Raw genomic sequence first — 16,811 nt, forward strand, 5'->3', positions numbered from 1 at the left:
AGCATTAGAAGTTGGTGAGTATCTGTCCTTAGTGGAAACACAGGCAACTCTCACTTGTAGAATTAACATGTATTGTGTGTATCACAAAGCTCTCATTATATTCCTAATGCAGAAAGACAGACACTTTTTGTTTAGCGTCCTCTCAGCCATGAGAACAGTGCAGTGAAAATGTGTACTTGCTTTGAAATGGATGGATTTGTTAACTCTTTGAATGAGGCTGCATTCAGTATAACTAATTATTAACTGTAGTACACCATACAGCCAAACAAATGCAGATAAACCTCTTTCTCTTCTATGGTAATTGTGACTTTAGCCACTTATGAACAATATGTTAAACAGTATTGCACAGTGGATGGTATTAGAATCATAAGTAAGCATTTGGAATGATATAGATCTTTACAGAGCAGTCAAAAAGCTTATTATTACAGTAAAGTACGTATTGTGACATTTCATATTACCACACTGCCGCAAACTTTCACAATCTCCCAGCTTGGTATGCCCTTCCATTTCAGTGAGGAATGCCAACAATGTGAACAAGTCATTTTAGGACAACTGAGGGTCTATTTCTCCAAAACGTGTCTACTGAAGTTGTTAAAATTCATAATACTGAAGTTGTCCAAGTGTGGATCACAGACCACCTATATAGTTCAAAAAGACATATCCATACATTTACTTATCAGTTTTACTTGATATTCTTTATTAGTGATCTGTTTTCTACAGAGACATACTGATCTACATGATGACTAACACACTGTAAAGCCTAATTATAACCATTTATTTTCCATAGTTTTACTGATGATCACATGTGTATTGCTTGATGTTCCAGGAGTGACCCGCATAGGCCGAGAGGATGCTCTAATTCCTCAAGATATCACTATCCAGGGCCCTGGCATCGAGGCAGAGCACTGTCTTATCATCAATGAAGGTTGATGTCAGTTCACTTCCTGCAAAATGAATTCAAAATATTGGCAAGCCTCTGAATTAATGCAATTTGCCTTTAAGTACTGACCAGTTTACATCTTTAAACTGCACAGTGTCCAAGGGCCAGTGACTCTTCCATTAATCATAAAGGCTGTTAATCGTAGTTTAGTGTACAATTTTAACTGTTCAAACATTTTGTCTAACTTGTAAACAGATGATTTGCTGAATATGATCAGTAGGTAATTAACAAGTCTTTGATTATTATAACAAAACTTCAATAGAATCAGTTAGAATAACCATATTACACCGCCACGGCCTCTAATTTGTTAAATAAAAATAATGTTTCAACGTTTGGATCTCTCTCAGTACACTGTCAGTACAGTACAGTGCATTGTGTGAATGAAAGAAAATGACCTTTGAAGAGACAGGAAGAAGCTGAGTGATTGATTACACTCTTTGAGGTTGTTTTTGTTCCTGTGTGATACATCCTATATAATTACTATGCTAAGTGTTCAGACCAAAGCCTTGTAGTGAGGATAGAAATAGCCTGGCTTTATGTGCATGTTATGATTAAAACGGTTAGTGTAGTTGGGAGTGTAGTCTTTCAACAGGGGATTATTTTTAAGTAAGTGATAATGTAGCAATTTTCTGAAGGTATACTGAGCCTCTACTTCTTCTTTGTGACCTATAACACAGGAGGGGTAGTGACCCTGGATCCCTGTGGTCACCTCTGCAGTCTGGATGGAGTACAGGTCACTGTGCCCACCCCACTCACACAGGGTAAGATACACACACACACACACACACACACACACACACACACACACACACACACACACACACACACACAGCTCAACTGGCCCATACTGTACAGGTGTAATTTGCTTGCACACACAAGCTTTGATATATCGCCACCTACTGGCCAATAAAAGATGTGGCGTGAATGTTGACTTAATTGCATGGAGTGAGCATACTTTCAGTATTTCATAACTCCTGTGTGTGTGTGTCTGTGTGTGTGTGTGTGTGTGTGTGTGTGTGTGTGTGTGTGTGTGTGTGTGTGTGTGTGTGTGTGTGTGAAAGAGAGAGAAAGTGGTTAGTTCGTGGTTTGGTTAACTTGCATTCCTTTCAGTGTGTGTATGAGTCATATGGGCACAGTTAACATTGTGCTGACGTTCTGCATAGAAACGGCAGGGTGTACAGTATGTTTGTGTGTGTGTATTTTCACATAAATCTATAGGCCTATGTGTGCGTGAGCATTTCCACATGTTTGTGTACCTCTGGTTTGGGTTCATTCGTAGTGGTTTGGAACAGCGAGCCACGAGTGAGTCACAGCTTCCAGCAAATGTGGAGGATACACTGCTGATCGAATTATGTTACAGCAGACTGCAGCTTGCACACACAAATTCTAATTAGTATTAGTATTTCTTTTCTTATCTTTTTGCCCACCCCTGCCCACGTGCCTCTCTGTTCTTTCTCTGCCAGTATCTTGATCTGTTTATCTTGTGTCTGTCTGTCCTGTCTTTGGTTCTCCCTTCTCCCAAATCCCCTTTCCCAGTTGCAGAGCTCTCCGTGTTTCACTGTTCTTGCCTTTGGTAAAAATTTCCACTCTGTTTTCCTTCCTTTTCCTTTCCTTCTCTTACACCCTGGCTTTTTCTTCTCCGTGTGTCCTTCTTTCTGTGTATGCCTTTTCTCCTTTTCAGTGAGTCCTGTGTGGCCTGGCCATTTTAAGTTAAATATTGACAGGCCTATTTATCTTCCCGCCGTGCCTGACTGATTCAAATATTTACAATGTTTTGCTGTGCCTACACACACACACACACACACACACACACACACACACACACACACAAACACACAAACACACAACACACACACACACACACACACACACACACACAGGCCAGGATTTTGTAAAGTTGCAGGGGTGGAGAAAAGGACTGAAAGAGAAAAAGTGGTTAAAAAGAAAGTCAAAAGTGCATGGTTTGTAAAATTATGGAGCGAGAGAGCGATCTTTCAGGAATATCCACTGGCCTTGGATGCTCTGGGTTGAGTTAGTCTAACCACACACACAGACACACACGGACACACACACACATACACACTGTAGGGCAGTCTGGAGATGATTAGCTATGTTTAGGAAGTGATCTGTTCTGTATTTGGAACTTCTGCGCTTGACCTGGAATCACATCAGCATCACTCCTAAGTCACCAGAACAGCTGGAAGTCACTTGTTGAATAGTAATATGTTTACAGCATAATAACAGCAAAGATGACAATGAAAATCATTGTGCATCAACAACAACGATGACAAATGAGCAGTATAACAGCTGCAGGCTTACTTATTTCTATATCCGCAAATTCAGTTTACATTTGAATGGAGTCTGGGTATAAGACTCAATGTCCCAGCATTCACACCACTATGAAGCAAATGCAAATCTGGCTGCTAAACAAAACACAGCTGCTCTGACAAACCACTCTCTCTTTCTTTCTCTGTCTCACATGCACATCAGCATACATGATAAAAGACAGAGTAGCTGTCAATGGGTTCATGTTGTTCATGTTGTGTTGAAAAATGTTTGCAGATCACGAGGCATCTGCAAGAAACAGATGGTGAGACTACCCAGGACTTAGGTTGGGAGGCAAAGATTTTACTTCTTCTTTGCTTTTCAGAGTTATCTTTCCCTTTCCAAATCCTTACACTTTCATTAGACAGTCAGTCTGACTGTCTGACACACCCTCAACCTTTCCTTTCAGCCCCCTTCTCTATTGTTGTTTTGTCCCAGAAATCAAATTAATTGCTTTAATTAATTAATTAATTACATTAATTAGGTTGTCGCTTTAATAGAATAAAGCCACCAGTTTCACAAGGTTTTTTAAGTCAGTCTTTATAGACCTACTGGTTTAGGTTTAAACGGGTCTAAGGTATTTCAAATAAAAGAGAAGGAAAATAGGTAGGTAGACAAAGAAAAGCTGAGGGGGCGTCTACCAAATACCTCAATAGCCTTTGAACCTACCAACTGCAGAGAGGGCTAGTGGCGTTACACGGGGTTAGTTTTCATATGTTTTTAAATTCTTAACACTTGTGTTTCTTCTCTTTATATTGTTGTTTTTCAACTCGTAAACCTCCAGTAGTGACATTATGTTTCTGGACAGTATTTAAAACTGTTTGCTCTCGTGAGTCCTGAGCGTCGAGCCCCTTTTCACCGAAAGTTGGTACAGTCCCGGACTGAGACTTGTGCATGGTAAATCAGCCAGGCAACTTTCTTCCACACGGAGTCAAGAGGGGAAGAGTAGGCGTCTCATTGAGGAGGAAGGACAAACAACAACAGAAGGACCAACCGGCAGAAGTGTAGATACAGTATTTTTTGTTGTTGTTGTTGTTGTTGTTTTACCTTTTCTAGAAGAAGTTTTTGTCATGATAGTTTGTCAGTCGTTAGAAAGCAGATTTCTTGTCGTGATAAGTGCTCACTGAATGGGACTCAGAAGGTTAGTAACGGGTTTCTGTTACCTCTTTTAATAAAAGTACCGCGAAGTTACTCTAAAGACGCTAAATTAACACCCTTCTGCTTCACTTAAATGCGCCATTTCTCAGTTAATTCATATTCATACCCAGCTATGTTTAGCCTATTGTACTTACCTGCGACACCATAGCATCTTACATCTGTTGCTGTGTCTATCTGTCTGTCTGTCTGTCTGTCTATCTATCTATCTGTCTATCTGATGTGAGTGTGTGTTTTCACTCTCATTCTGGTGGTAATGATGGCTGGTTCACCTTCAGCCAGTGTTACTCGCCTCTTCTCAGTTGTTTTTGTGAGCACACTGTTGCTCACATGCTCTCTGATCGATCTCGGACCCTACCTCGATCTGTCACCATCACTCAATCCTTCTGATTATTTGAAGCGTTCCCTTATTTGACATTTAAATGAGCAGTGTAGGCTACTTTTACCAGACAGGATAAACATTTGTTCACCAGCCAATATTATTGATTTTTTTTTTTTTCCTTTTAAAATCAAAAGCTCTTTTTTATTGGCTGCAATGGAAGCCATCAGAAATAGTAGTGGAGTACCATCTGTCACTATAGATCAATGCACTAAGCTGAAATTACTGGAGAAGACTGTAAAGCAGAGCCCCACGTATCTTATTGTTTCAGCAGGAGAGCAGGTGTGAGTCAGTGCGATCCAAGCTGCTAAATTTCTTACTTGCAAACCCAAATCTTGGAGGAGTTCCCTTACAACCTGTGGATTTTTAGCATATTGCCTGCACCTTTTGATCTAAATAAACCTGGTGTGCATGCCTCAGGGTCACACATTAGCAGGCAAGTTCACAGACTGGTGTAAGCGCATGTGACAAAAAGAACTAGCCTATGGCTACGAGGACAGGCCCAGTGGTCAGGATACCTGACACCTGAAAGCAAAACCTGCTTCATTGTCCTGGATGTTATTCTCTTCAGTCTTTCTTCAGCCTGCCTCTAGCACATTATTATTATTTTTTTAACCAATCTTGCATTATAAATCAGATAAATAAGGAATATGGCCTTTGTTATCAGTTTACGTGCCGTGGTGTGTTTACCTTTCTTTCTGATGGATTAGAGGAAGTTAATAGTTTATACTGGTGGTTGTCCCCAGGCCTGCAACCTTCGCTTGAAAGAAGTGGGGGGGTCGATGGATTGATGGGTGAGATTTGAGATAAAGCAGAGAGAAGATATCTACTGAGCCTGTGATTTGGAGCCAGATTATGCATATGAACGTGTTTGTGTGTGAGCAAGTGACTGAACTAATCTGCACCGACCCCCCTGAGAAAGACCAGTCTGTTTTTTTTATGATGTTACTGCTGGACCCTTGGGCCCCAGAGAGGGTTAATTTGTGGTTTTGAGGCCAATTTACACTCCCACTGGGAGCTGTGTGTGCATGCATCTTTTCATGAATGAGTAAATTCAGCTTTAGTTCAGTACCATGCCGATTTTAGGGGTCAAAGCAATAATTTGAGGGCAACTGGTTTTTCAAATAATTTATTTTAGGGATCTTCTGAAATTTTTGGATTGTGATTACTTTGCTCGTCAAACCGACCATCAGCAGGTAGGTAGGTTTCATCGACATGGGATCCTCGTAATTGGTTTATTTTTCATTCCAACCTAACGGGCTCAATTTGGCAATTCCTCCACTTATGTTAACCAAATAGAGAAACAGTTTTGAGTTTCCCCTTCCATAACATTGTGGCGAGAGTGTCGTTTGGTTCGCTCAGATCTACATGGGAACAGAAATTGGCTCCAGACGTGATAGGGCTCCTACATCTGTGCCCTCAAAGACTCTGAGGTCTGACTTTGTAGATCGCAAACTTTAAATTATCCTATAAATGTATATACAGACTAATTTCCAGTTTTGTTGTGAGAGGGTCTGTCCACATGTGTACGTTGGGGGGGGGAGGCAAACTCAGCGACATGGGAGGCAAACTCAGTTAGGTGGTAAACAAGTAAACATGTGAATGAGATTAAACGTTTTTTTTGTTATGGATGGTGTCTTTGTGTGAGTGTGTGTGGAGGGGAGTGGGCATGTGTTTGTGAGCAAGTTATTTTGGACGGCAGACTTAAATTTAGTTTGGTGTGCAAGCAGTTAGGATTACACTTTTTTGATGTGAAGGATGTTGTGTGTTCCCTTGTACTCGTATCACTGATGGGGTTTAGGAGTAGGGAGTTAGGAAAAGGTTAGGTCTTTCCTTGAGTTGAGCAAGAGGAAGTTGAATAATCAGGTTTTATATTTTAAAACGCTGTTTCAGGATTTCCCCACCTTTTTTCTCTACCACAAACACACACATTCTGCCAGTATTTAGTATAGTATCTACTGAAGATGGGAGAGAGGAAAGGATTAGCTGGTAGTTATTTGTTAGTCAAGGAGCCCTGAGAGGAAATTAGAAAGAGGGGAGAGGTGGGGGGCTGTGAACAAATCAGGGCAACACAATTTACCCTCCACTTTAAAGGTGGCACATGGCGAGGCTATTGAGGGTAGGAAATTAGATTTTTACAAGAGCTGACTGCTGGCAAAGTGTGTGTGCTCGTGTGTGTGTGTGTGTCCATGCCTGTGTGTTTGCTGTTGTGCTAAATACTGAGAGTTACTGTGAGTCATTAGGCAGACACTGTTATGAGACGTGTTTCCACACACACAGATACAGAGTGCGCTCAATATTTTGAAGACATACATACACATTACTCATGTCTGGCAATAAGGAACACATATTATTAGATCTGGCTCACACTAGCATTCGTGGTGACCTGTGTGTGTGTGTGTGTGTGTGTGTGTGTGTGTGTGTGTGTGTGTGTGTGTGTGTGTGTGTGTGTGTGTGTGTGTGTGTGTGTGTGTGTGTGTGTGTGTGTGTGTGTGTGAGTTTTTTCTCTCTCTTTTTACTCAAGACAAGACACACATCTTTTGATCTGTCCATCACGATACCGCTGCTTCACAGTTTGCGCCCAAACCTGCAAGATCATGTTTACATGAGTATGTATTTGAGAAGTTCAAAGTCCAGCTGTGTAGACTAAACATCTCTTACACTGTTTTTGTGCGTGTGGTGTTAGCTCCACTTCGCGACTGCACTCCGGTCTCCCCCTGTGCCGAGAAATTACTGCTTTGAAGGTAAAATAATCTGCTCTCTAGGCAATCTCCTAAGGCAATGTCTAGACAGATATGGCCCCTTTTTCAGTTAAACCGTAATCTCCAATTTGGCTGTTAGCACTGCTTTTCATTGGGTGATGTTTGTGAGACTGGACGTTAGGTGGAGAGCGAGGAAGAAAGGGGGCAAAAGAGAGATGAGAATGAGAGAAGGGAAAAGAAAGAAAAACAGTTTTGACATTTTTCCATTCAGTCTTTTTCCATTCGCCCTCTCACTATCCCCCCTCTTGCCTCAGTGGTTGTCTGACTTCAGGTCCAAGGAATCTGATGTAACTGTAATGGAGCCATTAAGGAGGTGCTTTTTTAGCCGTTTACACACATGCTAACGTTATGGGGGTTTACTGTAATGCTTATCTGAACCTCCTAACCTCGGGGGTGGAGGTCGAAAGAATGGAGAGAGCGAAGAGGTCGCATGTGCGCATCAGAAGTCAGACAAATGAAGAAGGGGATTTGTTTTTCAGTCAGTCTTGTGATTTTCTGTCCTCTCTGTCCGCTCAAAATGTGCATCAGTGTAGTGTTTTCATTTCTTTTCCCTTTATCAGATGTCCTATATGTGTGTGTCAGCAGCACTGCTGTCTCTCGCTTCCCTTCAGAGGTATTTGGACAGCTGTGCCTGGCTGTGTGTATTACAGAGGTTGTGACCCTGACATCTTGTTTAATACCTGGCCCTCTCAGCCTAATTGATGGCCAGAGCAAACACTGTGGTCTGGAATGGTTTGGCTGTGCATGAGCTTGTGCAAGTGTGTGTCTGGCTGTGAATAAATATCCCAGGCTCATACCAATTTGAAGCTGTACTTAAGGCTGCCTCCTCACACATAGAATTCCTAATATATGTCACCACTGTCTAGTTTGTTTTGTGCTCTGCAAGATTCTGTGTTTTCTGGTGTTTGTGCCACACTCGCACAAATGCCAAGTACAAGATTAGAATTACCTTGTGATTGCACTACACTCTACCTGATTGTAGATTACCCACCTTCTGTTTCGGTAAACATTAGTTTTTTCTCTAATTTTACCCTTGTGCGTCTGTGTTTTTGCTCTCCAGGTTATTCCCTGTGTCTGGGTAAGTCCTATTTCTTCCGGTTCAACCATCCCGAGGAGGCCAGCAGAATGAAGAGCATGCTTCCACCAAAGAGCCCTGTGTCCGCTTTAGCCTACAACACAGGTACACACACACACACACACACACACACACATACGCACAGGAGGTCTGGTAACCCTCTTCCCTGACCCATGAACTGCACTTGATCCCTGTCCTTTTTTCTTTGTTCCTCCTCTCTGCCTTTGTTCTGCCACATCCCTCCCCCGTCTATCTGCTTTTCACCTACTCTCCTCCTATAGTTCTTAATCAGGGTATTCTCCTGATGTAACAAGTGTCCTCATGAAAATATTTGCTACTATCCTTTGGTATGGGTCTCAGGATGAAGTTACAGGTAGACAGGTGTGCGAGAGTTTGTGTGTGTGTGTGTGTGTGTGTGTAGGGTGGGGACAGGTTTTTTCTTTCAGCCCTCTCATATGTCTTTCCTAAACATACACTCTCACTGTCACACACATGCTAAAACTTAAATTTGAAGCATACTGGAATGTTTTTGTCATCTGCTGCCCCTCGGTTGCCACGGCGATACAGCTGGACTCTTAGTGATTGATTGGGCTGTGAGCAAGGTGTGTGTGTGTGTGTGTGTGTGTGTGTGTGTGCCATAATCAGTGGAATCCTTGCTCTTTAAACTCCTAGACGTAAGGAATGCACTCCTCTCTCCCCTAGCTCCTCTGATGTTTTCATAGAATGACTTCAGTCTCCCTCTCTCCCTCACTCACACTCACACACACACACACACACACACACACCTACACACACGCACTTAGCCAACTGTCTATAACAGGCAGCCAAAATCTTTACCGTTATCCTCTGGATTGCCAAGACTCACACACTGACACTTGCACCTTAAGTGAAGACTCCCACGCAAAGAGAAACGAGCAGGGCATAGAGGAGAATATTCAGAGTTGATGCACGCCAGGCCTCCAGTATAAATCTGCCCATGTATGGACACAAACACCCTGCAAGTGTGTGTGTGTGTGTGTGTGTGTGTGTGTGTGTGTGTGTGTGTGTGTGTGTGTGTGTTTCTAGATCTCATGATGTCTTTAATTTTCTGCCCCATTTCTCTCCACCATGTAAGGTTTGCCATTTTCTCACACAGGCTTATATTCAGCGATGACGTGCGCTGTTGTTTCTCTTACAATATAACTCAACTAAACAGCGGTAGTTGAATATTCTTACACTCTCAGCATATGTACACATTTGTGTGTTTCTCCCACAGTTGTCAGTTGTAGGAAAGCTTTTGTGCATGGGCGTTCATGACAGTTAAACGCTGGGTGGTCTAAGCTTGAACATTGTAATAGCTTCTTTTCCACATAAAGCCACAGACGGATAAAAAAGAAAACTGGGCATGTTTCTGACATATTGCTTTCTCCTGCCTCAGTGTTTTTACCTGTATTTCTGATGACAGGATTATGTTTCAGGAGGATTTTTTGGGGGAATTCTGCCCAGAAACAGAACTAGTGCTATTAAAAAAAAATACGCCTGACCTCAACAATGTTTTATCAAGTGAAAAAATAGCTTTTTGCTCACTTGATTTAGGAAGATTCAGCAGGAAGGAAGTACAAACCGACTATGTTGAGGTTTGGAAAAAAGACCCCCTCACTGCTGAAACTGCCTTAAATAAAAGGCTTTAGTTAGGGCGGGGGGCCTCTTGAGGGTATTCCAGAATATTTTGTGGTTTTTTTCATTTCCCCAAATCCTACTCTAAGGAACTGAACTCCAGTTAGAGTTAAAATGTTTGTCTTGGATCTAATGGATGGTTGTGTGTGTGTGTGTGTGTGTGTGTGTGTGTGTGTGTGTGTGTGTGAGTGTGTGTGTGTGTGTGTGTGGAGTGTGAGTGTAAGCCTATTCTTGGTTATTCACTGCCAGTTGTGGATTGTTTGGGTTGGGTTTGTCCTGCCAAGGACCCCATCTATGAATAGCTGCAACTTCAGGTACATACACAATCTCTCTCTCTCTCTCTCTCTCTCTCTCTTCTGCCACCATTTATGACATTTATGATATATTTTCCTTTCCCTCTTTTCCTTCTACTCCATTATTTTCTTTTTTCCAATTTTTTCCATCCATGTGTTATATACACATACATGTATACATCTATATAACTTATCCCAGTCATGCTGCTTTTCTCTTTTTGTATCTCCCCTTTTGTTTTTTTCTTCCTCTTTACACGCAGTTCCCTTCATATTCCTCTTTGTTTCCCTATTTATATCTTGTTCACCTGCATTTGTGCATATATATCTATACTCTTCCGTAATATCCATTTAATTTTCCATGTTCTCTCTCTCCCACCTCCAGACTACCTGAAGTTTAGCAGTGACTATAGCCATGCGGTGGTGGGCGGCACCAGCAGTGCTAGGGGCATGCGATCGGCCTCCGAGCTCCGGGATTTGATGGACACTCTGCAGCGCAAGAAGATTGCCCTGGAGAACAGCCTGAGAGCCAATGGGAATGCTAACCCCTCCTACTTCAGCGTGACACAGGTCAGCCATCATTTAGCTTCGCTTTGGGATTTATTTTTCGTCTTTCTCTAACATGCTCTAACAGGGCTTGTAGAATCTGTATGGTTAGCCTGGATGTTTGTCGTGGGCTTAATATGGCTAACCGGGGTTTACTCATTATCGACAAGCCCAAACGTGGCTAACCAGGGCTCACCCATTATGCTGGGCTACTACAGTGTTCAACGAGATTTGCTCATTACTCTTGTTTGTAAGTAGAAGACTGCTCACATACTAAAGCCTATAATTATCTGTTATGTATATCTCTTCATCTCTTTCATATTTATGCATTAGATATTACAATAAGATGGGATTTCCAAGCATTTCCAATTTTCTTATTTTTTTCCATTCTTTGTTTCAGTCTCCACCCACCACACCTATCACGAGTCCTGCCACATCCTCATCAGCCTATCAGGAACAGGCAAGGCGTTTCTATGGCACAGATCGTCCGCCCATGTCTTTGAAATCTGCTTCCCCTCTTTCCCCGGGACGGCGATCCGACCCTTCCTCTTCTCTGGGCTCTCGCACATCCATGGGTCGTAACCAGGACAACTTCGGCGTCAGTGATAGCAGGCGGCCTCACAACCCAGGCTCCTCTACTTTACTGTCCACGTGGAACGGCGGAGGCTCTTCGATTTCCGTTGATGGCAGCAATAGCCTCCACCTCTCTATTCCTCCCTCCTCCGTCTCATCCCGCACTCCATCAACAGGAGGTGCGGCGAGCATGCCCTCAAGTCCCCGTCTTGGCCGACGTAGCTATGGCAACCAAGAGCCATCGCCCAGCAGTCGAACCAGGAAATACTCAGCAGGGTCGATGACTGGGATGATGGGAGGAGGGCACAGTCGCTCTCTGCCACGCCTCTGCCCCTCTCCATCTCCCCGTGACAACAACAACGGTGGACTGACCTTGTCAACGCTGCCCCCACGGCGATCTGATGTTGCTGGGGGTTACAAATTCAGCAAAGACCATTACAACAACAGCCAGAATGCCAGCCCTGACCTCAACCACAAGTCAAGTAACTCCAGCCAGCTTTCCTCCATCAGGAATCAAATCCAGTCCACAACTCAGGGAGAAGGTGTTGTGTCTATCTCCCTCTCTACCCCTAAGTTGCCCTCCACCACCCCCGTCTCTTCCACAACTGCTCCACCTGACGTGACCATCCCATCCAGGGCGGGGGGCTCTTCTTCTCCTCGTGTGGCCAAAAAACTCAGCCTGACCTCCACTAGCTCTGTGGGATCCATCAGCTCCACAGGTTCCAGCCCTCCAGAACTAGAACGGCTGACCAGCCGTGGAGTCTCCCCAGGAGTGGATCTGTATTTGGGGGAGAGGCGAGGGGTAGGCCCAGAACTCACTGGTGCCCCTGGGATGGGCCTTGGAGAGAGAAGGTCTTCCTTTGGGAAGGCAGGGCTGGAAGCTGGAATGGGGCTGGGCGAGAGGAGGGCATCATTTGGAAAGGCAGGCATGACCCCACCAGGGGGTTTCAGGGAAAGAAGGGGCAGTATCAGCTCCCTGAGTGGGAAGGAGGAGCTGACCGACTACCACCATCGCCAAAAAGAGGAGAGACTCCGTGAGCAGGAGGTGGAGAGACTGGTGAGTTTGAGTGTGTTTGCACAGCTTGTTTAAACAGAGGACATCATTCCCCCCCCCCCTCTCCCCAAAATCTGTTAATTCAAATTATACCAACATAAGTCATTAGTCAGTCAAGCCATTGGGATAAAATGACACTGATGTGTAGATATGACCTGTGGGGTAATGTGCAAATTAGTTATGCTTACAGATGTGCAGACTATAGACAGGTGATCAGTTTGTTGCTGTTAAGATGGCTGAAAGCAGACAGGGATATACGTTTAAATTTGCAGTGACCATTGCTATTGTATTGCATACATATGCAATCACATAAAGACACACAACAAATGGAATGAGTATAGGAATGCCTCCCTTCACGCCAACCTCCTCCATGTCCTCTCTACACACAAACACACACACACACACAGAAAGTGAGGTTCACCATTACACGGATGCCTCTGGCAGTTAGCCCATACTAACATAACTATTCTTAACCCCACGCTTGGATTGTGTGTGTTTGTGTATGTGTGGTGCGTGTTTATGTCAGTCATCTGGAGGTCCGCCCAGTGCGGTTTGGACCACTGAAGAGCCACAGAACACATCAGGCAGATGTGGGTTAGAGGAACCAAGAAGATTAGAGGGCAGTGGTATAGTGTAGCAGGTGGATAAACACACAGATGCTCAACATATAATGACAACTGGACTCCTAGTCCCACTATCCTTCTCTTTTCATTTTCCTCTCTCTTTCACACAGCCAATAAATGGCTGTCTCTTTAACTGTGAGAAATAATTTTATGGGCGATGTACAAACCAAACTGTTACACAAGCCTCACAGTGGCTTTCAGCAAGCCTCCAGATATTTTGCAATGTAGTTTAATTTGCAAGACGGAATATTGTGGACCTGCCTCTTGTGCTCTGATCAGAGAGCCACTATCAAGATGGAAAATGTATTTAACCCAACAAATTGGTAGTAAATGAAACCACATCAAATACAACACAAACACAACATGTATTTGACGTGGTTTCATTTACTACCAATTTGTTTTAGTTGTTGCTCAATCAAACAGTGAATTAGGCTTCTATAATAAAAATATGTTTGTGTGTGTGTGTGTGTGTGTATGTATGTATGTATGTATGTATGTATGTATTATGTATTTTATATATATATATATATATATATATATATATATATATATATATATATATATATATATTGTTTGTTTGTTTGTTTAAATATGTTTTAAATAATAACTGAATAATAAAACAATGAACTGCTTCTAGCTGGGCATTATAGCCAAGCCACTAGGAGGTATCTATGGGTCCAAGGCTCAAGCTCAGGAAAGCATTGTCTTAACTTTGTCTGCCCTCTAGTGGTTGTACAGGAGAACTGCATTCCATCCATGCTAAAGCGTTGAGCGTAAACAGACATTTGGGTATGTTACCAGCAACAAAGTGAAGAAAAACCAAAAAGACAATAGGTTAGGTTATTATTTTCCATCAGTCCATATTAACAAGTTGGCATTTAGTGAAGTAGCTTGTCTTGTTAACGTAAAAAGTTTGGAATTTAAAGAATTAAAATGACAGCAGAACCGGAATGAGTGATAAGATAAGAGAGCACAGAGGAGTAATCATGAGGAATAAAAGGAGACAGAGAGGGAGAACGGGAGACAGGAGTGAGATAAATGTCTATCTTAGCTCAAGGCAAGGGAAAGATTTTCCATTACCATTACAACCCTGTCTTTGGTTTTCTCTCTGCCTTTCTCTCCATCTTTTCTTCTGTGCTGGCTGCGTTCTTTCAGTGCCTCTTCCTGTCTCTGTCTCTCTTTCCGCCTGTCTCTCTCTAGTTAACAGCTGATTACTATAAGGGCTCCACAGAGGCTTTGTGTCCATTAGAATAGAACAAGGTGACAAACTGACACAGGCTTGTTTAGCCTCAGCTCCTGGTTCACATTACGCACTATAAATGGGGTGTGTATTTGTTTGTGTGCATTCACACACATAAATACAAGCGTAAATAATGAGTGTGATTAATTATGTATATTGATGTGAATACATTTCCTTTTCATAATTCATTTCTAAATAATAGATAGAAATATTAAGCAATGTGTAGTGCTATTATGCTTTCCCTAAATAATGTGTCTCTCTCCGGCCTTTCTAAACAGATATATGACTGTCTCAAGACTTTCATAGTCCTTCACCTGGTTCAGTTTCCTTCCTAGAGCACAATTCCCTGGAAAGTGTCTTGTTTTCTTAGTGGCAGTACACACAGACACATTCCTGTCTCTGAAGTCATGGCCTGTTCTCGTGCACACTTCCAATCATAGTTGACAGCTGTCTACCGTCTCATTAGCTTACACTCTCACTCTGTATCTCTCTTTCTCACACACACATACACACACCTCCATCCCACGTTCTTTTTTTTCTAACATCCTTTCCGTCTCTAATATTACTTACACAGGCCTGCTGTGTGGCTTACATACTTCTCACTCCATAGCAGTTACTGCTGAACCTGGGGGGGGGGGCGGTATTTTGACTCCAAAATGCCTCCATAGCTCCCCATATAGCTGTGCGCAGGCAGGCAGAACTGCGGCGAGCGGAACTCTTACTCCAGGAATTCCCAGTGAGAAGAAATATTCTTTCTAGAGTATGCAAATAATATATTAAACTAGAGTTTGTAATTGACATACAAGAGAGAATGGTACTGAGAGTCTTTCGGACTAAGCAAAGACATTTTAACTCGAGGGATTGACTTCTGCGATGCTTCCCCAGGTAACCTGAGCATTGGAAACTTGATTTTGTAATGGAAAGAAATAATACTAGCTGGGCTGTTGTGACCTTTTGTCTCTAGTATGGAATATATCAGAACATTCAATTTGTGCATTTATTTGAACTAATTGTGAACTAACACGTGCATGTATGTGAGGAAATAAAATGTCAGAATCAATATGACGACAAACTGGTTTTGATAGTTAACGTCTGACTAACGTCTGTTAGTCGTCTGTTTAATGTATCTCACCATGTAATGTTATATATTCAGTGCACATATCTGCACCACTATAGGGCTTTATAAAAAGGTGTGCTATTTGATAACATACAGTTATGATTTATTTGTGCTGTGGGTAAGAGGCAGTTGACAGACTGAGTTTAGACCAAAATGGACAACTTAATACCTATTCAGTCAAAACTGCACTTTTTAAATAACCTACTCTAGACAGCATCGTAAAGTATGCCACCACTACATGTACTCACACTTATGTATGTGTTTGTCTATATGTGTGTGCTCATCTCAGGAGCGACAGAGGCTAGAGACCATCTTGTCTCTGTGTTCGGAGCTGGGCCGGGCTGAGAGAGATGGAGGTAGCCCAACAACAAGTCCCACTTCCGCTGTGGCAGATCTCCAAAAGATCAACCAGGAGCTTGAGAAGCTTCAGCTGAACGACGACGATGATGACGACGACATGCCATCTGTCTTTTCGGACTCTTCAGCTGTTAATGGACACATGGCCTCCCCTAGATCAGAGAATGGCTACTATGATGATGATCTACAGGTACGACGGAGACGCAGCAGCGGTCACCGAGACAACAGGGCAGAATCACCCACTGTCAGTCTGCGAAGCTACGCTCCCTCACCTTCTCCACGCACACAGAGGACCAATGAGGTACAAGAGATATGATATTTATTATATGTTCACATGAGGTTCTCATACTAATGTAAAATCTTAAGCTGTTGTCAAGAAAAAAGTCACTTTACCACTTTAAATGCACATAGATAAAACATGCATGTATTTCTTTTAGGGTTGGGACATTAATTAAAATTAATTTCAATAGACCACATTACTCATTAAAAAAAGTATATAATAATAATAATAAAATAATAATATAAAAATGATCATATCTCAATCTTCAGCATCATACACACGTGAAAATTGACTGCTAACGTAGCACCTTTTGACTTCGGTCAGCTTTGTAAAGATTAATCAGCATTAATGTGGGAAGTGTTTATGCTCCCTGTTCTGTCTGGAAAACATGAGAGTGACAAAGATTACTCCTCCTAATACTCGAGAAGTATCGACATAC

General features: G+C 42.5%; 1 protein-coding gene across 6 annotated transcripts in view; it reads left to right on the forward strand.

The window, feature by feature from the left end:
- phldb2b (pleckstrin homology-like domain, family B, member 2b) overlaps positions 1–16,811 on the forward strand; it is a 40,417-nt gene that overhangs the window by 9,713 nt on the left and 13,893 nt on the right. For 4 of the 6 annotated variants that reach the window (XM_051410966.1, XM_051410967.1, XM_051410968.1 and 1 more), the window contains exons 4-9: positions 827–925; positions 1,618–1,701; positions 8,622–8,741; positions 10,968–11,152; positions 11,529–12,758; positions 16,025–16,393. In XM_051410966.1, the coding sequence (XP_051266926.1) occupies positions 827–925; positions 1,618–1,701; positions 8,622–8,741; positions 10,968–11,152; positions 11,529–12,758; positions 16,025–16,393 (2,087 nt within the window). Of the gene's footprint in view, positions 1–826; positions 926–1,617; positions 1,702–4,170; positions 4,407–8,621; positions 8,742–10,967; positions 11,153–11,528; positions 12,759–16,024; positions 16,394–16,811 lie in introns of those variants that run through there. The other 2 variants (XM_051410970.1, XM_051410971.1) reach the window with 2 other exon arrangements.

This window comes from Dicentrarchus labrax, unplaced genomic scaffold (genome assembly GCF_905237075.1).
Source record: "Dicentrarchus labrax unplaced genomic scaffold, dlabrax2021, whole genome shotgun sequence".
Taxonomy (NCBI): Eukaryota; Metazoa; Chordata; class Actinopteri; family Moronidae; genus Dicentrarchus; species Dicentrarchus labrax.